Source organism: Neolamprologus brichardi, chromosome 10 (genome assembly GCF_056152115.1).
Source record: "Neolamprologus brichardi isolate AB-2024 chromosome 10, ASM5615211v1, whole genome shotgun sequence".
NCBI lineage: Eukaryota > Metazoa > Chordata > Actinopteri > Cichliformes > Cichlidae > Neolamprologus > Neolamprologus brichardi.
The window spans coordinates 18,088,910-18,112,675 of NC_142113.1; the positions used below are offsets into that span (position 1 = coordinate 18,088,910).

The 23,766-nt window shown below is 38.8% G+C and overlaps 1 protein-coding gene across 1 annotated transcript in view; it reads right to left on the bottom strand.

The window, feature by feature from the left end:
- Nucleotides 1-23,766, bottom strand: part of frem2a (FRAS1 related extracellular matrix 2a) — a 68,749-nt gene that overhangs the window by 36,596 nt on the left and 8,387 nt on the right. The window contains exon 3 of the mRNA XM_006800100.3: nucleotides 5,010-5,156. Coding sequence (XP_006800163.2) covers nucleotides 5,010-5,156 — 147 coding nt within the window. The remainder of the gene's footprint in view (nucleotides 1-5,009; nucleotides 5,157-23,766) is intronic.

Below are 23,766 nucleotides of genomic sequence, written 5' to 3' on the forward strand. Positions count from 1 at the left end.
AAATTTAAAATTTGGCATCATCACTCCATCAGAGCTGTTTGCACTGATTTTTAGTCTAGTTCTTGTGTAATATCTGTTTTAATTCTTTAAGTATAGCTTCTTGACAGCCACCCTTCCACAGAGACCATTTCTGCTGAGACTTCAGCAAAAACCTGGAACAAGTCGAGGGTAGGATACATCTCTCACGTACTGTGTCGGGTTTCGCTGGATTTTTTTCCCATCTGTCTTAAGGACATGACTTTCAGATACTGATGATCTGCTGTAGATATTTTTTAGGCTTGCCCTTTTTCTTTGTTCTCCATTTGTTTGGTTTCTTCCAATTTTGAAATATGAAAAGGTCTCAGCTAATAGCTCTTTACCTGTCAAACTGTGTTATCTTTGGCATTTTTCATAAATAACCTAAAGACAGGAACAAATGATTTGCTTTGCCAACCGGCTGCTAGTAAAGAAAGTACCGAAAGATACAATTTGAATTGGTTGCTTGTTAAGTTGTCAGTTATGTGCAGGCATGACACTGGCCCTTGTGACTGTTTTATATATCTTACTGCAGTTTTTACATTTTTGCAATAGAAATTAATTCGTTTTAAATACTAAACATAACTATAAATAAATACATGTCTGTGTATAGCAACAACAGCAAAGCAACATCCCTTGGTTGACAGTTACCAATAACAAGGGAAAATGAAGAAACCTATGAAGAAAAACATGTTGGTTATTTTTTTACATTTTTACATTGATCGCTGTTGCTCTAGACTTCACCATATTTTATTATTAGTGCCTAAACAGTGCCACAAAGGCCACATTAAAACAAATAGGCTGAAATTTGAACACTCCATGTGTATTTGCACTTAGAGTGATTTAGGTTGGTGCTGTGGAGGAACGGTGCACTTATTCTCTTAAGACTAACGGCACTTTCAGCTGCCCTCTTATTTCTCAAGGGATCACCAGAGCAGATGGATCTGCATCTTCTGATTTGGCTCAGATTTTATACACAGGATGCCCTTTCTGATGCAAGACGCTCATTTAGCCAGGCTTGGGAACAGCACTTGAAATTTGCTTGTTAATGGCCCCCAGAGGCTGGGTTTATGTCACTCTCAAATCACTATTGGTTAACATGTTCACACATAAGGTGAACATGTTACCCACTACACTGGGGTACAACTTCTATGCTCTTAAGACTACAATAAACATTTCTTTCTTCTTGATGTTGTCTTCCTCGAAAAATGTACTAACCATGTAAGTGCACATGAATAACACATTCATGCATAGCGGCACGTCAGCATGCCATGTTAGACATTCCTTTTAAAATGCTGGCTTGAAAGTCGATGTGTGTGTGTGTGTGTGTACTATGTGAGTGTGGTCAGAGATAACCAGGTGCTCACACACCAACTGTGCAAAGAGATGAGAGTCTGAACGCAAGCTTTCATGTGTGCCCAGGAGATACACTTAAAACCTTCCCAAGAGGAATCTAATATACACACCAGCACACAAACACACACACACACACACACACACACACACACACACACGCACGCACGCACGCACACAGGTAGATGAGTCTTAAAGCTAACATTAACCGCTACACTGTGATGCTAACACCTGACCCTACGATTAACAGGATCAGAATAATGATGAGAGGTGAGAGAGTAAAAGCTGCTTACAGCTGCTACTTCTCGCAGGGCAAACGAGCTGAAGCATAACAAAGTACTAAAAGGGCCGTTCAGGGACAACATCATCACCATCCTTTTAAACTTTAAAACCTCCACAAACACTCAGACATAAGCACAAAAACATGCTGGGCTGTTCTTTCCAACACAAAATCACCTCCGTCTGTGGTCATAAGGCTTATTAAGAACTCAGGCAGTGATGTTTGTGCGACTGGCTGGATTTAAGATTTGACTGACACACACCAGCATGTTCTCCGCCCACACTGTGTTATGTACATGGATGAGTGTCACAGGCAGCATGATGCCTCCTTTATTTCAAATCCGATGATTCACTTATTGTGAAATTCAAAAGAGGGGACAAAATGCACCTTTGTCACTGCTGCCATTGTTTTCAGTTCCGTCTGTTTGTTTGTCTCTTAGCAGGATTACATAAATACGACCAGGCTGATTTTCCTGAAAGTTGGGGGAAAGTCAGAGCACGGGTAAAAGAGGATTACAATAAAATTCTGGTGTCTGTGGCCTACACACACCATAGCACCACCAATGAGTGGGGTACCTTTATAAATACAGATTGTAAACCAGGAGAACAATTTTCACGCCAGTGTTGGATTCCATGGCTCAAACCAGAATCAGAAGACATCATTTTCCATATTGGATTTTAGCTGTATTAGAAATTATGAAAAAATGACAAGAGAGGAGAAGAAGAGAGTGCAGGGAAGGTGGAGATGAGTGTCAGCGGTGATTTGTGACAGATGGATAGCAGCAGCAGAAGATGATAGTGAGACCTGCTATGATGTATGATAAGACAGGAGGTGGCAGAGCTGAAGATGTTAAGATTTTCCTTGGGAGTGACCAGGATTGAAAAGATCAGAAATGAGCACATCAGAAGAACAACTGAGGTGAGCAGTTTGGGGACAAAGTTAGACAGGCAAGGTTGAGATGATTTGGACATGTGCAGAGGAGGGATAGCGGATATACTGGACAAAGGATGTCAAATATGGAGCTGCCAGGGGGGCGGAACAAAGACCAAACACCACAGGGGCGGTTTATGGATGTATTGAAAGGGAATATGCACAGGATTGGTGTTACAGTGGAGGATGCTCAGAACAGGGTGAGATGGAGGCAGACGATCTGCTGTGGCGATCCCTAAAGGGAACGGCATCGACCGGAAGGCTTGCTTAATTTATGACCTTAGTAAAGATATTCCCAGTGACTTTATGGTCTTAATTGCGTGACTCAAGTCAAAGTATTATTTTGTGAATTACTGTCCTATAAAGAATAAAGGCTTCAAACCAGGATTTTACAAATCAATAAGCCAGGTCACAGTGCTTTGTTTTATATTCAGGTTTTCGGGCGCCTGCATGGACACAGGATTCAGTTTCACAGACGTTACATTGTAGCAACTGAGCACCATCAACAAGCAAAAATGCACTTTTTTCAAATAACTGTGAGTGTTTTTGACTCCAATAAATATTCCAAATCATTTTTCTTTTGCGTCGACTTAATGTCGTCTTAATCAGTTCCCTGCTCTTTCCTTTATTTTGCAGCTCAGAGTGCTGACTCATCAAACCTGCCAGCAGCTTGACAGTGATCGACTGAAGCATATAGGCCTGCTTTGCACCTCCTCTACTGTTTTCAGTTGCACTATGCACTGCAAAAAAAACCAAAAAAAAAAACAAAACAGATAACTTGTGTGAGAAGAAAACAACACGAGTGGTCTACAATTGAGTGCAACTAGCATGCCATGAGTGTTACCCAACTCTGCTTTTGGAGGATTGCAGGAGATGGGGATCAGGGGCATGGGGAGCAACCACCCGCACGCAGATGCATCTTTATTTGGAGTGCAGAGTGTCAGAGTGGTGCTGTGGTTAGCAGGGCAGAAAACTTGCTCAGGCAATGGGAGACATGCAAACTACACACAGAAAGGTCCCTGCTGACAAGAAAGCTGTTTATATGAGGCACTGCTAACCAATGCACCACTGTCTATTCAAAACAACATTCTGATAAAATAAAATGACAGTTTATTGATGTGAATAAATAAAATATCATGTTTATTTTTATTGTATACATATAATGTTATTAATAATTTGCTTCCTCAGCTAGCTAGATAAGTGATTAAGACATAACAAAATAAATAATAAACTCATTCAAAAGACTGAAGTCCACAAGCCGAGCAAACAGACGTGTGTCAAATAGCTAACAATGACCGTAGCATTAAAACTGCAGGGGACGGTCGGCCATAGTCGCCAGACAGAGTGAAGTCTAAAAGTCCAAAAGAGAAAAACATATAAATATTCATTCACATCTACAGCTTTGTATTACTTAGTGACAAAGTGATAATGGGGTGAGATTTCTCTTGATAGGAATGATAATAACCTAAGTGTGTAACAGGAACTTAATGCACAACCTCAGTAAAAGCCTTAAAACTGTCAGTGTTTTCTTTGCAAATGTCGCCATAGCCATCTGGTCAGTGCATTTTTTATTGCCTTTTGACATGCACGTGTTTTAATATTTATTTCATGTCCTATCTTAACCGTCTGGGACAAATACAGCAAATGAAAAATTATGGGTTGCATTACACCGGTTTCCTGTATGCGCCATTAAAGACAAAAAAAAAAAAAGAAAAGAAAAGAGTTACATCTCTGTACATAGCAAAGCACTGACCTTGCAACCATCTCAGCTTCCTAAATCTAATAAAACTTTTTTTTTGCAAACTAAATTGGCTTGAAGCCAGAAAATATTACTCTGACTTTGAGGACAAATCAGGTCAAAATGTGCGTTAAAAGGAAATTCTGCAATAGATTTTTAGCTTCAATAGCATTTTCATTTTGCGTGAATGTGTGAGCTTTTGTTAAATTTTTTTTGTTGCAGAAACAGGAATGAAAAGCCTGGCATTTCAAAAGACACTGTAAAGTACTGAAATTTTAATTGAATTCTATGGAAAAAGACGGTAAGAGAATATCAATTTGACATCAAAACTAACAGGCCATGCTGGAAGTACTGTAAAGTTGTACTCTTTGCTTTTAACTAAATGGTTGCCAGCATGCAAGCATGTGCTGCGGAATGCAAAGTCAGGCCACCACCAAATTTATTACAGATCATCTCTATGGGGGATGATCTGAGAGGTTTTCAACAGTTGTTTAGAATTTGCTTGCATGCTAAAGTCTCAACCTCTGCATTTGACGAGAGATCAAGGACTTTGATAAGTTGGCTATGAATATTTGTACAAAAAAATTGAAGCAATCCACCGGACATTATTGTTCAATGCCATCCCTTGAAGACAAAATGCTAGACGATAGAACATATGTCCTCTGATCAGAAAGGGAGACTAAACAGACTCACCAACGAAAGACGTCTCCCCCAGGTATCCTCTTCGTCTGAGCACCACGTCCAGAAATTTCTCCTCCTCATCCACCACATAGTACTCTTTCTCCAAAGAAATCCAGGCCCAATCCAGACGAAACTGCTGTCCTTTCAACTTGTTCCCACCTGAAAAACCCCCAAAACAACATAAAAACACTCTTGACTGTAAACACGTTTAATATTTTATTAATAGTTTCTCACTTATTAGAAGTTTAGCCATTGATTGAATTCTGTCCCTTCTTAAACAACTCATATTCAGTTTTTCTAAATATGGGAGTACTACAGTATTGTGTATGTGCTAAGGTGGATCTGGACCTGTTTATTTCTCTGACATAAAGACTACATGATGCATTCATTTTCATTTTGCAAAAAACTAGAAACTAGAAAACTATGAGTGGAAATTCTGCCACCCGTGGGGGTAATTACCGTAAAACTGAACGAAGACTAAGGGTTTTAATTATTTTTCAACGCACAGTCCAAATGTTCACAACACATCTGCTGCAGATTTATGAAAAAGAATCTGCACAATTTTATACCAGGCAATCTTCTTCTTTTTTTTAATGTGCCCTATAATTATATTTCAGCTTTCCTTTGGTGAACTGCTTGTTTCTCTATCTTCTCTATCATCTTGATGATTCCGGCACACCAGCTAACCAGTGCTATGAAAGAAAAGTTTGTTGAACAAATGGATGTATTAGTGCTAGGTTAATAGGGCACTCAATAGCTGCCACTTCAACAAGTAGGCAAGGAGGATAATGCTTTGTGGAGCTGATTTGCCCATCTACTGCTTGCAAAAGTGGATTGGAAAAGGTAGAGGAGGGTCGATTTTCTTTTTTTACTTTTGCGTAGAAATGAACAATGCCTAACTCTGCATGCCATTCCTGGAAATTATGCCTGAGTGGGTGTTATAGTGGTAGAAGATAATGTAGAAGTGAAGAACTGTTTATGGAACCGTTATTTGTAGACCGTCAGAAAGGAAATCTCATTTAGCTCCTCTGACGACAATTTTCACAGCTGTTTGTTCTTCCAAGTCATTTATGCAGCTTACATTCAGAAGCAGAATTGCTGTTGAAAGCACACAAATCATAGCAATTTACCTCCATCATCACAGAGGCATCCCAGTGCCTCTGGGGGGAAAAAAAAGAAAAGTCAGTTGACTCTTTAAAACTGTAAAGTATATTTACTTAAGAGTATAATCAAGACTGGAAAAGATATCGAAAATTTGTACTTCTACTGTGAATTCAGGTTCTGCTCATGATCAGCAGAGGTGAAAAGTTAAGTACTTTCCAGCATGGCACAGACACATACGCACAACATGCTGAGGTGAGGAGACAGCTAATCAGAGTTCATGCATCCTCAAAAAAGCCTGTAGGCCAAGTTCAAGCTTCATTTAGCAGGTGCAAATCCAAAATTGCACACATGCGCATCTCTTCGATTCTAACTCCACTGCAGCCTGCAACCTTGACTTTCATCCCGGCTTTCTGTTAGTAAATGCAGCATAAGCCTTCTGAAGTCATAGTTGTGTGTGTGTGTGTGTCTATATATATGTGTCTGTATGTGTGTGCATGTTTGTGCATGTGTGACCTCTCACACTGGGAGAATATCTGTGGACAGACAATAGCGATCTGAGTCAGTGGGCTTCAGTCTGTCTCATTCCTCCAGCCTTTTGGAGGGATAAAAGACCTCTCACATATGCTGACCGTACAAAAAAAAAAGCAGCTTTGAAATCATCCTCAATAGAGCTAAATTCGCTTTGCAGCGTCTTTCAAAGGCTTTCCAAACAAAAAACTAAGCAGAAGCTTTTTTTTCTTCACCAATTAGGGCTTCTAGTTCCAGAGCAATAAATTTTGAGGATCAAGTTGCTCTGAGAAATCTGAAGATAAAACTTTGATACTTACAGTTCTGATGCTGCATTGTGATGTAGGATCTATTTCATGGCACAATCACTGACTGCTGTGATGTCTTACTACTGTGTGTTTCCTCCTTTCCACTCTATTTTCTAAGATTTGTTATCCAGTTTACCCGCACACTGCTGCACATGATGTGAACTACTGTATCTCATTTGGGTCCTTGTAGCTTGACTCAACTTGGATAACTTGGATAATGTTGCATAATTAAAGCACCACCTATACTTCTATATATTATTACTGAATCAAGTTACTACACATAATCTGAAAGGGTTGTTTGAAGAGTCGAGCTGTGGAAATTACTGCCAACTCTGCCTCTACATGGTCTTAAAAGGGTTATTCACTGTTTTGGTTTTATGCCCTGAAAAAACTGTTTGGTTCAGTCTCAGTGCTTTCATTAACCCCACTGTCAGGTGGAACAAACAGCTCTCTTTAGAAAAAGAAACACAAAAAAACAAACTCCAGTATACCCACTGCATGCTACTCGAAAAGCACTAAAAAGGAAAAATGCTAAGGAGGTACAACTTACAACAGAGTTATAACAGGGCAACCTGATTAAATTACTGTGTAATTGCATCTGTAAGTTGCTATAGTTGCGAAGAAAAAAAATGCATAAATACATAAATTAGGTACATAAATTGTTAAACAGAAAAACAAATCTAGACTAACATTCCCAGGACTGACTGGAGACAGATAAAAAATAAACTGGCTGTTTGACAGAGTTGAGAAATGAAATAATAAATATTAGAATACATTTGGCTAATGCAGGTAATATCATGTCAAAACATTAAAAGTGCCTTTTAAAAAATAGTCTTTTCAAAGCATGCATAAATCTCATAGTAACCAAAATCTCAGTTTTTTCCCCTTAAATTTTCTCCTTTTAATGATATTTAGATCTTTACCACCAGAGGAAACACTATTTGAAGCTAAGGCATCAAAACAACTGTACCTTCACACAGGCCTGAGTATCTGCTTTGTTCTTGAATATGCTTCAGGGACCAGCCTAAATTCTCACACTTTGGGCTTAGGGAGGTTTTTATGTCACAAAACTTGAGGCTATGCAAAGTCAAGAGATGTTAGCGTTAAAGTCAAAGTGGAGTTTAAAGCAGTTTTTGATTTTGTAAAGCTGAATCTCATTAACTCCTGAATCTGACTGAGCCAAAGCTCTCAGATTCAGCTAGTGAGCTATCTGAAGTGAGAGTTAAGCGAAAGGAATATATCAGCAATACTGCAATAAAAGTGGATTAGGTTTGAGAAAATGCTGCTAAGGCAAAGGGTTTGTTTTTTAAATTTCCAGCCATAATATTGATAATAGTCATTAATCACCACTGTAACAACTGTATTGACATTTGCACTGCTGATACAATTGCAGGAGTTTTCCTTCTATTTTACACAGTGTGTTGCTATGCTGGGTGGTATGATGGAAAATGCATTTACAGTTTTTTAAAATTTTGCAACCCTCCATCTTTTTTTTTTTTACAGCAATGAAACATCTTTCAGCTATAAACAGACAAAACAGACTACCTTGTTAGCTGGCGGCACTCAATGTGTTATTCAATGGTGTAAAGGTGTAAATTTAGCAAATACCAGTGTTACAAATTATTAATTGTTTTAAAATCTCAAGTGAGTCATGGTATTTGCTAAATCATCCTACTGACTGGGGTCCGTGCAGACCCCAGGAGTATATTTTTGTAATATCTCATAGATATATAAATATATCGAGAGATTTTTTTATCATTCCATTTTTGTATGACTTTGTGAATTATTTTGTTCCTAACGATGCCACATCATTCCTTTTTATTTTTCTTTGATTTGTGCTTTTTAAAAATCCAAATGTTCTATGAAGTTTTAATAAAGGGAATGATTTGCTCAGTTAGTGTTTACAGTGAGTCTTAAATTAAAGTGTCACACAATATCCGGGCAGTAGGGACACTCTGACACTCATTTAAGGAAGAAAAACTCAGATGCTATCACTTCATTCATCACCTGGTTATCATAATATTGGAGACATCGACAGATCTACCTGAGCGAGATAAAGGTCCTGATCATGTAACACATAGCTACACTTAAAGCCCTATTTTGAGAAGCAATGACCCTCCAATGTACCTTTGTTCGCGATTTGCAGACAGGAAGGTAGCACTGTTGGTTCCTACTCTAAGATGTTATCATGGCCTTAGCAAAGCATTAGGCAAATTGTGTGCTATAACTGCCTTTAGTGTGTGTTTAGCGTTAGTTTCGTATGTTTGTACAACAGTAGTGAGAGTCTGGCAGTAAAGAGCCAGACTGATTGCTGGGTGTGGGTCTCCGCCAGGACTGTTGCTTCTGACCGATTCTGTTCTCATCTCTGGTTTTCACAGATGATGTGGTTCTGTTGGCTTCATCAAGCCATGATCTCCAGCTTGTTCTGGGGCTATTTGCAGCTAAGTGTGAAGAGGCTGAGATGAGAATCAGCACCTCCAAGTTTGAGGCCATGGCTCTCAGCTGGAAAGGAGTGGAGTGTACACACTAGATTCAGAATGAGTCGCTGCCCCGAGTGGAGAAGTTTAAGCATATGGATGTTTGTTCACAAGTGAAGGGAGAGGGCAGCATCAGATTGACAGAGCCACGGTAGTGGTATGGAAGCTGTACTGATCTGCTGTAGTGAAGAAAACACTGAGCATGAAGGTAAATCTGTTGATTTACCGGCGGATCTGCGTTCCTACCCTCGCCTTTGGACAGGTGACTGAAAGAATAAGATCACAGGTGCAAGTGCCAGAAACAAGTTTCCTCAGAAGAGTGTGCTCAGCCTTAGAGATCGAGTAAGGAACTCAGTCATTTGGGAGGAGTTCAGACTAAAATTGCTACTTCTCCACATGAAAACGAGCCAGCTGAGGTAGTTTGGGCATCTGGCCAGGATGTCTCCTGGGCACCTCCTAGATGAAGTGTTTTGGGCATGTAATGGAGGCTCCGGGGAAGACCCAGAACATGCTGCAGAGATTACATCTCCGGACAGCTGGTTGTGTGTATAATTTTATAGTGGGGTTAAAGTGACCACAAATAATATCTACTTGAAATGAATGAAAACTAAGTGATAACAGATCTAAAGATGCTGAAAAAGCTCTAAAATAATTTTGTGAACTGCATTTGGGATAATAGCTCAAAGTTGCATTCAATAAAACTATAGATTTTCATTTTACAAAATATGCAAATTAACAGTAACTTTTGTTTCTTTTGATGGAATTAATTGTGTAACTAACAAAGCATTGAGATTGCTATTGCTATTTGTCTATGCAACAAATTATTCCCCATTCAATGTTCAATGTCAGTAGTATGAGGGTTAATTTTGGGTTATTAATTTTTAAATATTTTTTAAATACAACATACTGATTTATTTATATTTAAATGTAATTAAATTGTGTAATTATTGGCTGTTGCTTCTAAGCTGTGGCAATATGTTAGAAATATGCAAAATTAAAACAGCTCTGGTTTATTGTCTTACTATAATACTATTTGCCTGCAAACTCTTCTTACATGATCAGGAATTTAACCACCAACATTTGCACACAGCTACAACTGCAGGTTCTAATCTACCTAGCAACCACATAATTTATTACATTATATTATAACAATATCCCCATTTGAAGCATTTATGATATTAAAATGCCCAAAAGCAGATTATCATTTTATTTCCGTGCAGAAAACTTGAACTAGGCATGATATATCATGATGTCATCATGTTGCCTAGCAACCACCACCAACAGGTTAAAGTCACGAACAATAAGTATAAAATGCAGATGCACTAGTACACTGGTACCACTTTAACAATAATAATGGATTTCTTTTATATAGCGCTTTTCGGGGCCCTCAAAGCGCTTTACAATTCCACTATTCATTCACTCTCACATTCACACACTGGTGGAGGCGAGCTACAGTTGTATCCACAGCTGCCCTGGGGCAGACTGTCAGAAGCGAGGCTGCCATATTGCACCATCGGCCCCTCTGGCCATCACCAGTAGGCGGTAAGTGAAGTGTCTTGCTCAAAAACACAATGACCGAGACTGTCCGAGACTGGCTTGAACCGGCAACCTTCGGTTACAAGACGAACTGTCAACTCTTTGAGCCACGATCGCCCAACACACAGCTGTATAGATTATGCATGTTCAGTCACATGGTTTAGAGTGTGTGTGCATGTGTGTGATTATTTGTGCTTTTAATGAAAGTGGCTACTGTAACAACCACCAAATAAATGTCTATGTTTTGGGTTTTTTTATTTTTAGAATTCAACACCAAAGTTTGTTTTTTAGCAGCTTTCCTAAAAATCAGGGCTGCCTTCAGTTGTGTATATGTGTGTGTGCATGTGTGTATGTGTGTGCATGTGTGTGTGCTTGAGACTTCACACTCAAAATCAAAGGAAATTTTTCACAGCAAGATTGTGCCGTATGCGACACACTACTTCTCTTCTGCTGCTGGCGGTGTGGCCTTTCTCTCACTGTTATGTCTCCATCTGCCTTCTGTACTCCTTTGTATTTCAACCCCCAATTCCCTCTGCAACTGGCAAACAGAGCTATATGCAACCAACAAACTGAATGATCTCTCACCATGGAAAACTTTTGAGAAACAGTGGTCTACGAAGCAAAAACTAAATCTAAAATTCTATTCGTTCAGTTGCCATAATGTTCCTCTTTTACAAACCACATTGCATGTTTAAGTGCTGGGACAAAAATAGACTACCAATAACATTTCAGTAGTAACAGAGGCCCACGCATCATCCACCTGAAAGGAGTGCCACACTACATAAATTTTGATGGTTGACAAAATAGAGATATCTCACACCCCCCAGGATGTTTCAGTAGCTTTTAGTTTATCCTGACAGATATGTGGCAGTCATTCTACTGAGAGGCTTGGCATGCGTGCAACTAGTGGCAAAGAGGATCAGAAAGACTGTGATGGGTTTTGCACTCAGCTGTTTCTTTCTTCTAAGAGTAGTGTGTGTGTGTGTGTGTGAGTGTGTGCATGTGTGTGCATGTGTGTGTGGGGCTAGGCTTATAGCAGACAGAAAGCAAGTTATTTTGCAAGTCTTTTAGCAGCACTATAATGCAGTGTGTCTGTGCATAAACTGTACATGTGTATTCTGCTACATTTACACTTCACTCAAGGCAATCAGCATGATAGCGGATATCTCCAGAGGTGTAGGGAGTTATCAGTAATCTGACCAGGAATTCACAGCCCTGGGCAACTTCAAGCATTTAAAATGCTGCTCGACTCAAAGGCAAATATAAGCCAACATGTGTGAAGTATTTTTGTTGTTAATTTGCAAGGATCAAGTACATTTGACAATCTTTGTATGTGTGTAGGTAATTAATTCTCCTAGTCATCGTGTTTGATCACAGGAGTTCAAACTAAACCAAACGTAAAGCTGAATCTTATGCTGCTGTTTGTGCATCAGAGAGCACTATGTGTGCCTGTGGGCTACAAAGGAAATGAGTGCACATACATTACTCCCCACCTACCCACTCGTAAGAGATAAAAGTTGAGTGTGACAGAATAATGCATTGTTTCCTGCCTACCTTCAATAGCCATTAGGCATGAGAGTACCGCAGAAACACCTTAAGCGACCTTGCACATGAAACCACTTGAAATTGACATTTGGGGCAAAGAATACTCAAACCTTTGAAGTTCTTGCAATACAGTTAATAAATGTGAGGTTTTTCACTGATGTCTACAAAGACAGCCTTATACAACCTGCGGCATAGCTTAAAGGGTAAAGACTTGGGGACAAAGACAAGGTGGAGTGTAATATTTAATTAGGTTAACTTAAGCTTCCTTGCATTCTCTCTCTCCTGGCTTCCCAGAAGTCACTTCTTCTCAACTATTCGGAGTTTCTTCCCTTACATACACTTTGAGCAAACAAGAATGGAGAAAGTTTCTGGAGGAGGATAAAGATAGGAAATGTTCTATGTAGAAGTCTTTTATCAAGTGGTGTACATAAAGATGTCTCACCAGCACGTGTTCTAAGTTACTACTGGCATAGCTTACGACTGTCACTACAGAAATCAAGGATTACTCATTTTACAGCTTCGGGTGCTAGCATTTCTTCCTCCTCCTCCTTTGGACCACATCAGTGCTAATAATCCTGACATGGTGCTTTACTGGCAGTGCATAGACGAGATTTTAGGACCTCTGTTTAAATGTTGGAGCTATCTACTGCCACTTGGGAGAAGTGTCAAAAATACGTGGCATAATCACCAATCTAGTTTTTAAGAAAACAAATGATAAATTCATCTGTTTGTCAACAACAATAACTATGACAAAAAATCTTGTATCGTGCACAGGAAGCTGGACCAGAAGTATGTTTTTCAGGTGTGTTTACATTTGTCTGTATTTAAAGTCATGTGAAAAATTAAGTGGAGCCTCTTTCATTTATGTATGAGGGCATAAACCCAAATCATTCAGTCCTTAGCAGGTCTATAAATTAAATAGATATGACCTCAGATGAATAACAACATATTACATCATATTATTTATTTAACAAAAGCTATGGCAAAATAAAAATGCCCAAATGGGTGAAAAAAGCACACACGTAATCTTTCCACAGAAATTAAAAGAATAACTAGCAGCCAGGTGGTTTTAATCACAGCATAGTTTTTAGCAGTTCTCAGGTATAGTTCAGGAGTGTGTTAACAAACTGACATGGAGTAAAGACATTCACAACGATCTTAGAGAAGCAACTGGTACTGCCCATCTAATCTGGGAAAGGTTATACGATTATTCACAAACATTGAGGACAGTTCCTTCCCATTAGTGAACGTTCCAGCACATTCACCCCAAGGTTAGACTGTACGATTGTTCAGAGAAACTGCAAAAAACAAAACAAACCCAAGAGTTACATTTAAGACTCTACAGGCTTCAGTTAGCATAACAGTACAATTAGAAAAAGACAAGAGTTTTGACTAGTTTTGAACGTTTGCCAGGTCTCTAAAAACAACGAGGCAGCACAGATTAGGTTTGCAATGTTGCATCAGAGCAAACCAAAATACTTTTGGAACAATGTCCTTTGGACAGATAAGGCTAGTGTAAAGATGTCTGGCCATACTGCCCAGTGCAATGTCCAGTGAAAACTAAACAAAGTATATGAACACAAACATCTCATCCGCACTGTCAAGCACAGCCGTAGAGGACTGATAATCTGGGCTTGTTTTGTTTGCAATCATTGAGTCGACCATGACCTCCCCTGTATACCAAAGTATTCTAGAGACAAATGTGAGACCATCCGTTTGACAGTTAAAGGTTGACAAGACTGTGTCGTGGCACAGAAAAATGACCCCGAACACAGCAGCAACTCGACAACAGAATGGCTGAAAAAGAAAAGGATAATGATGTTGCAGTGACCCAGTCAAAGTCCAGACCTCAACATGATTGAAATGCAGTGGCAGGAGAGCCGTGCATACATAAATGCCTGCAAACCTCAACAAACTGAAGCAATGCTGTAAAGAAGAATGGGTCAAAATTACTCTGCAATGATGTGAGACACTGGTAAAGTCATCAAATCATCACTTCTTGTTTTTCAAGCTTTTGAATCATGGGTTATATTTACTTTTTCCAGACACTGCTTCTGCTTTTTGGCTCATTTTTTGTTAAATAAATAATGACACTATATAACATTTTATGAATTGTTTACAACCTAGAAAGGAACAAATGATTTTTCATTGTGTCCTGATACATAGAACTTTAGATTTGAAAAATGGTGTAGTTTCTTTTTCACTTGATTGTATGTGTAAGTGCAGTGTATGTATACATTCTGGGCTTTTTTTAAATATTTTTTTTCTTTTTTTTTTTATGAATGATGACATTTAAAGCATTTATTCTCCTGCAGGATCTTTTAGTGCTCATCACAAAAAAGGAACTCCAGCATGCATATCAATCCAGCTTCAGCATACATCTCCCCATTCCTCCAATGTAATATTTAACAGAAGGATGAGTTTAATGTATCGCAGGACAGTTACTGGCACTCCTGAGAGCAAACTGTGATTCAGCAGAGATGATAAACTAGCTACTGAAAGCTCTGGTTTCCTCTTCTCTTTTTTTCTTCTGCTCTCATTTCCTTCCATCATCTCCTCAGCCTCCTTCAAACAAAATTTTATTCTGTCAGTAAATCCCCATTTGTACTTCAGCCAATACAATGATTATGAATAATGTTTACTTTTAGATGTAAGGAAGTAAAATTGTATTTGTATAGCACCTTTCAAGATAAACATCACAAGATGCCTCACATTAAAAAGCTGGATTTATTTAATTTTTTTAATCTGAGCGATTTAATAAATAATGAATAAGAGATCAGAAAAGCTCTCATTTTCACATTAAGATGAGACGCTTATTAATTTTAACAACAAATTAAAGCTTCATTAAGATGTATTAAAAGATAGAAAACAGTTTGGTGAGCTGGAATGGTAATTTTCTTCTAACTGTACTTTGTACAGTGTGAATCACACCCTTATATGACAGAAGAAGGACAGGGTGAAAATTGGAGAAACTGCGAAGAAACAAAAGAGTGAAATGTGTTTAAAAAAAGGCAACTAAGTCACTAAAAATGAATAAGATCCAGTGCTGATAACTGGAAGCAAAATAATGTATTCATATAAATGGAAATGTTTACATGGCAAGAAAAAAAAAAGTTTACTCCAGAGATTCGAGGATGTTTAGCCGCGTTTCAGTGTTTGAATTACATGTCGAGCATCAGCTGTCAGCATGGACAAACACAGAATCAAAGATGATGAATATGCTGAAAACCCCCTACACATCTCTCAAAATCGAATGCTCTCGTTTCAAGGTTCTAATGAGATGCAGATCATCACAAGCAACGCTGCGCAATGTACCGTAATCCTACAACAGAAAGAGCCATCAGGACGTTGACATCCACACAGCAGGCGGGGACAGACGGCGGCAAAAAACAGCGAGGGTTACACAGTAAAACCGAATCCTGATGCCTAGGACAGCCTCGACACTCATCACGATAAACCGCAACACATTTTTAAAATTTCACTCGACGAGACAGGGAGGTAAGCCCGTACCTCGAGAGGAAAGAAGGACAATGATGGGGAGACAGTCAAAAATAACACTACAGAACAAAATATATAATGAACACAGATGCCGAGCTGTGTAAAAGAATTGAAAATGAATGAAACGCATTGAGCACAGATCTAATAGTGACAGTGTGAGAAGAGGAGATGAAGAGGATAAAGATAGGAGAGCCGGGCCCTGGGAGAAGAGTGACAGTAAATTCTTGAATGCAGACAGATGAAGAGAATCCTCTACTAAAGCCAGGGGATGCTTTAGTGTGTGTGTTAGTGTGTGCATGTCTGTGGAGCGTGCTGATATATCCCCTTGCCATTCTGCCCTGATCAGTACACATTGCTTTAACAACAACAGAAAAAAAGGCAAACAACAGAGAAAAGGTCAAAGGATTAAGCTGGTCCATTTGTGTCCATGGTGACAGCCGGTTCAACCCTCTAATTGTTTTCCAGGTGCCTTCAAGTCAATCTGAACTTTCAAAGCTCACAGAAGAGCGGGAAAATACAGTACAACAAATATTACATGAGTTTATTTTGCAGACAAATTTAAACGATGAAATTCCGCTTTCTAAACTTACATTTACGTTCCTTGTGCTCATAGATGACTACAGATTTCTGAGCCATGCCTTATGCATTATGAGTCATTATTCCACCGGTAAAAGTTATTAAAGATGGTATTTAAAAATGGACTCTGTTCTTTTTCAATAACAATTTCTTTCATCCATTGGAAAGAAAATCTGTATGTACATAAATAATTTGCAATGCTTATCATTCAGTAGCGAAGAGGACAAACCAAGGAGGTCATTTCATCTTAAAAGTTGGCACTCCTTTTATGAAAAAAGGCCTTTTGAAGAGATTAGAAGAAAAAAAACAACCTCAAAGTGGGCCCACAGAGCCACAACCAATCATACATCACGCACAAACAAAAACTGATGATAAAGAAATGTGACCTTGCAGTATATATGGTGATAATTAGTCTTCTAACGCTAGGAAAGGAAAAGTTGCACACAAAGTATTTTGCCATGAATAAGACGAATGCTTGAGGACTCAGAACTACATTTAATGTGGACTGTGCGCCGTGAAATGTGACTAAAATTGGACTATCAAAGCAGCAGGGAGCGCTTTAAGTGGATATATTGTAGCAACTTTAGATAAACCAGTCGTGTCTCTAAGCTCCTCATGTGCAGGTGGGGGGGTGGAGGGGTGAAAGGGGCCTATCGTAACATTCAGTCTCATTTACATTAAGGTGGAGAAACAAGTAGAGAAAAGCCAGGATCACGGGCAGTTTTTCTTCCTTAGTACCATTTGTTTTGAGGTTTTTTAACCTGAGATTTTGAGACATCCACTGGTGCTGCTGCTACCCGCTGCAGCTGAATCAACTTTTATTTCTAGTGTTAAGAGATTTAAAAATTTAACAGTACAACGTTTTAGCAACTGTGAATACTCTGAAGACCACAAAGACCTCAAATAACAACTATGCCAGCATAGTTTCAGTGTTATACCTTTAATTAAAACCATCAACTGCACTATTGCTCATGAAAAAATAATATTACATGCTGATATTCATTTTGTATGTTTGTTTCGGTGCACCCAAACCTCAATTTTATTCACCTACATTGCGTCATGCAAGGGGACCACATCTTACAGATGTATCTTTAATCATGCATGCTACTAGAGTGAAATCTAAGAAACGTAGTGCTTTCAGTTAGCTTTTAAAAGTAAAACAAATAGGAAACTAATAACATCCACATCAACAACTGCTATGATCATCACAGGATCTTTTTAAGCAAAGTCCCCCAAAATGTTTGATCTCTAGCTTCTGTAATATGTATTTCTGCCTTTGTTTTTTAAATAATATTTTATACCTCTATGATGAATTATTTAATTGATAATTGAAGCCGTTGTTACCTTCTGTACCGTATTTCAGATTTGCATGACTTGTAATCTCTGTTGTTTTCTGCTGCTCCATTATTAACTTGCTGCAAAGAGAAGCCTGGGAAACAAGTTGTGTTCCAGTCCATTGCAGTTAAGTGCAGCCGTCCTACCTTGTCTTAATCTGTGACAGAAGGTTCTTCCTGCCACTCTTCTCCTCTAGATGAGCCTGTAATGGGGCCACACAATTACCAGTGCTTGCCTTGGAGTTCTGCCCTGCTCAGACGCCCAAGGCTCTCATTACCCGCAATGTTGCCTGAACTCTTAAATATCAAACACCTCTTTGTGCTGGAGGCCTGGATGCCCCGTTGCCTACGGCTACTCCTCTGTTCTCTGCTCTGCGTGATTGTCTGCATGAGCGTGTACATGTACCAGTACACGACTGGAAGAGTGTCTTAACATACCTTTATAACATAAGGAAAGATTTGCTTACACATGCATTTACATAATAAGAACATAATGCTAAAATCTTTTAAACTTGTTACCTTTAGGCTTTTAAATATATTTGTCCTTACTTCTTAAATTCTATATATGGAACCAGTTTGCAATAACACCAACACTCCAGGGGAGGAAGGAAGACCAAGTGGCTCCACAAACTTATGGACCAATGATGATATGCAGTCATGTACTTCAAGTAGTGTTTCTTTTAAAAGCCTAAAGCCTTTTTAGTTAAACAAGAATGTAGCCAAGAGCAGAGACAAGAAAAAAAGCTCTAAGAAAAGGAGCATGGACAATCAATTAGTCAATGTTTTTGCTTTCATGTGCATAAAGGAACTGTTACGCTTTTACGCATTAGCACTTTCTTTAAAGTGCATTAGAACCAGAGTATGAAAAAGACTGAAAAATGGGGCCTGAATGGAATTCTCAAAACCAATAGTTCATGTAGTTAGTCCAAAAATGGACAATGCAAGAATTCGTTCTTGAGTTGTTTTGCAGATTGTATGAACAGGACTGTTATAATTTACTCAACCAAAGAATATATGTTTGGCCAAATGTGATATATTTAAAAAAGACATTATATAGTACTGTGCAAATGACTTAAGTCATGCCTTATTTCTTTATACTTTGCTTCCAGCGCTTCCTGTAATTTTAGTCTCCTTTCTGAAGATTTTTTTTTGGATATATGCTGCTTTCATTTTTAGTCCACTCCAGGAGTGTTTTTCTTTTTGTTAACACTGATCTGTGAATCAATCAAGCACAAAAAAGGTACATAAGGCAAGGGCTGAACCAATGTTGTGTCTACACATAACAGACAACTTTGCAAATAAACAATCTGAAAATGTGTCTTTAAGCACTTTGTTACTTGCAGCCTGTCACAAAAACACATAATTTGTTCCCATTTCCTTTTCTTGCAAAGATAACACCATTTGACAGGCATAAAATTGTATTTTTGCACCAACAAGGTGATTCCCAAAGAGCCATTAGGTGCAAACGGCATATCTCAGCATGGTGTAGGGTCTGTCCATAAAAGATTGAGGAAACTAAAAGCTGGACAAAATAAGTGGCAGATCAAAAATAAAAATAAAATCATCTATTGCAGATGAACAGTATGTGAAAGCCATGTCCTTAACAGGAAATAAAATGTGGCAAAACAGGATCTGAGAGATGCATCAGATCCTTTGATTGATTGATCTACTGTTCAGTGAAGGCTCTTCAGAAATCTGTGGTCTTAGTGAAAGGTTGGTTGTCAAGAAGTCATTCTTAAATGTTCATCAGTGTGTTTAGAAGAGGACAGAAGAGAGGTACAGCAGTGTCTGCATATGACACAGTGGAATCTCTGTCATGATCGAGGGTTGCATTTTAACCAGGGGAGTTTAGTCAAAATTGATATGTAGTGTGAAAAAGTGTTTGCCCCCTTCCTGATTTCCCATTTTTATACATGTTTGTCACACTTCAATGTTTTGGATCATCAAACAAAATTAAAATTTAGAAAAGGACAACACAAGTAAACACAAAACGTCAATTAACTGTGGTGTATCACATCTTTGAAAAGCTGAATTCAATTTCTCTAGCCACACCTATGTCTGATTACTGCCACACCTGTTCTTAACCAACAAATCCCTTAAATGGGACCTGCCTGGCAAAGAGGAGAAGACCGAAAGACCCTTAAAAGCCAGACATCATGCCGCGATCCAAGGAAAAGGCTATAAAACCATTTCTAAAGCTGTGGGACTCCAGCAAACCACAGTGAGAGTCAGCTCAACCTTCAGGTTGAGGTCATGACTTGGGTTCTGCAGCAGGACAATGATCCAAAGCAAATCCACCTCTGAATGGCCTAAGAAAAACAAAATTACTCTACAGCACAGCGATGGCTCATCTAAGAGGTCACAAAAGACCCATCCGCTTTGGTAACTTGCCTCAGTTAAGCTCAGTGTTCATGACTCCACCATAAGAAAAAGACTGGGCAAAAACGGCCTGCATGGCAGAGTTCCAATGGTGACCAAAAGGAACATAAAGGCTCGCCTCAATTTTGCTAGAAAAATCTTGATGATCCCCAAGACCTTTGGGAAAATACTCTGTGGACTGACGAGACAAAAGTTGGACTTTCTGGAAGCTGTGTGTCACATTACATCTGACGTATAATTAACACAGCATTTCAGAAAAAGAACATCATACCTACAGTAAAATATGGTGGTGGTAGTGTGATTGATTGATGAGACTGGAGTGGCCTAGTCAGGAGGATTGACCTGAATCCAATTGAGATGCTGTGGCAGGGCTTTAAAAAGGCAAGTCAGGCTTGTAAACGCTCCAGTGCGGCTGAAATACAACAATTCTGCAAAGATGAGTGAGTCAAAATTCCTCCACAGGATCACAAACGCTTGATTTCAGTTAAGTTCTTATGTTAAGTTTTTATGTTCTTATGTTTCAGGTACATGGGCCAACTTGTTATTAGGTTTAAGGAGGGGGGGGGGGGGGGGGGGGGGTATTTATTCGCACAGGGCCATGTAGGTTTGGATTCGTTTCCCCTTAATAATAAACACCTTCATTTAGAAACTGCATTTTGTGTGTCTAATATTTAAATTTGTTTGATCTGAAACATTTAAGTGTGACAAACACACAAAAAATGGGAAATCAGGAAGGGGGCAAACACTGTTCCACACCACTGTATTTATGAGGACAGAAAAGTACTGTAAGATTTACTTCCACCATTTGAAATATGATTGGCAACAGCCTAATTTTTCAACATGTTTCCAAACATGCTGTCAATGCAGTAAAAGTAATGGACTGGCCTCCTCGGAGCTTGGCCCACCCAAAGAAGAGCTCTGAATGTCCTTCACGAAGCCTGCAGAGCTATTCCTGAAGACTAAAAGAAAGTAAAGAAAGCTGATCTAAGAGAGTTCAGGCTGTATTGAAGAATAAAGCTTGTCATATTAAATATTGACTTTAAAGTTCATTAGAGATGTGCTCTAGTTTTGTATTATATACTGTTTTTTCATGTACGGCATGTTTTCACATGCTCAAATTGCTGCACCTGGTTTCCAATTTTTCTAGTAAAATATGAAGAAATGAAGGAGGTTTAAGATTTTTGCACAGTACTGTATTAACTCAATGATACATACTCTTGTACATAATCTTGTAATTCACAGAGAAGCTGTGTTGGTAATCTTTAAAGATGCTACACGAGTGAGTAGTCTTTAATGTATTGTGTTATATTGTCGTGCCTGATCATAGAGGAGGAAAATGAACAGATGGACTGAGCGGTGATGTCAGCTGCACCTTGTTTCAAATATGTTAATATAAAACAGATACACCTGTGTTTTTGTGTGTGTGTTTACTGTACATTAAAAGCAGGGCGTTGTGTTGATTTATTCTGGATGGATGAGTTCTGCTCCAGGAAAACTTTTAAACTTTTTATAAGCTCAGTGTAAAACTAGAGTGTTTTAAAAAATCTGTAGATTTGCAATAAAATGAAATGAAACGGCCACTGCAACAGAAACTGCATCACTTACACAAAATTGGTGCTGTATTTGTAATACTGTACGTTAACCTCAATTATGTGTCTCGGTACAAGACAAGGTGATCAGTGCATTGCATTATTTAAAGAAGACAGATGTAAAGAAACAAAGCCAACAATGACTAAACTTGTAGTCCAGTTATCTGACTGTTTTAAAACAGCTTAAACCACACTATGATCACATTGTGAAGACAGCTCCTGAAGAAAGTTTGCATTATATTTTATGATAGGACTCCACCATCCCATGTTCTTATTTATTTATTAACATACTGCTTTGCTTTACAGACCCCTTTATTTTGGTTGTAGTGATACGTAACTTTGAACTTTAGGGCTCAGCAGAGCAGCTCCTCTGCCTCCAACTCACCCTATCATAAGAATCCTCCTTTGATGCACAACCTTCTGCATATCCTGCTTCTCTACATCCTTCTCTGTGATTTTTCTCTTTTCCTCCTGCCGGGTAGCTCCATCTTTAGCATCCTTTGTCCAGTATGCCCACTATCCCTCCTTTCCATATGTCCAAACAATCCCAGCTTTACCTCTCTAACTTTGTCTCCAAAGCAGCCAACCGGAGCTATCCACTCATTTCTGTCCATTCTGGTCACCCCCAATGAAAACCTCAGCATCTTAAACTCGCCTATTTCTAGCTGACCCTCCTCTCTTTTTGTCACCACCACCGTTTCCAAACCATACATCATAGCAGGTCTTGCTACCTTCTTGTAAACCTTCCCTTTCACTCTTGCTGCTATCTTTCTGTAACAAATCAGCCCTGACACTTGTTTCCACTCACTCCACCCCTCCTGCACTCTCTTCTTCCCCCCTCTTGTGCATTGTCTGTTGCTTTGTCTGGCTGACCCCAGATATTTAAACTCTTCCACATGCACTAAATGTACTCCTTGCAGCTGTACTGTTAAACCTCTCTCTCTTCCATTCACACACATGTATATTGTCTTTGAAGACATAAAAAGAGAAGAAGAAAATGCTTCAAACAAGACGGGGACTGCAAATCTTTTGCATAAATTTTGGTATTTTCAATATATCCCACTTAGAGGGATTGTTTGGAATGATTCTACTCGTGTATGTTTCTGCAGCAGTTTTTTCATGCAGAGCACATTTTCAAATATTTTTTCCTGTGCAATTTTTTATTCAATAATGAGCATATATATTCAGTATTATGAGGTTTCTTCTTAGATTTAGTCTTAAATAAATTCAACTGCATCTTAAGCTCTTCCTCCCTCACTGAGATTTTTGGCATCTGCTGATTACTTAATTAGCAGCTGCCTTCATAAAAGGATGCTAAATTAATGCACATTGGAGAGATGCATATAGCATAAGATATGGTGACTTGTACGTGTTAATTTCATGTGCAAATTGGGCCCCAATTGGCAGTTATTATGTATGTAATGTTGGTTTGAACCAAAATAGAAAGGAGGTAATATTTGCCAATGTTGTCACATGTAAAATAAAAGCAAGCGGTTATTTCTTCAAACTAAAATGTTCATCGCTTTATAAAAACTGTACATAAATGGAGACTCTGCATAAAACCACCTTATGTCAGTGTTTATTTTAAATACACGTTAATCTTCTGTTCTGCCAAAAAACTCATGAGAAATTTTCTTGCATTCAAGATAAAATATGCACTAATACTGCTTGGCATGTCCTGTCATATTTACAAATTACACAGTCAGTCTCATTAACTCGATGAACTGTAAAAATGATCTTCACACCACAAAGAGTTTTCTATCTTCAGTGACCCTGGACATCTAATCAGTTCCCTGGTAAGTTAATACAATGCAGCAGTACAGAGTTACAGGCTGAACACCTCTGCTGGCCTATGCAGATTTGTCAGAATTGATATTCTACGAGGCCGCTCTGAATGGCAGATCATTTTATGGGCA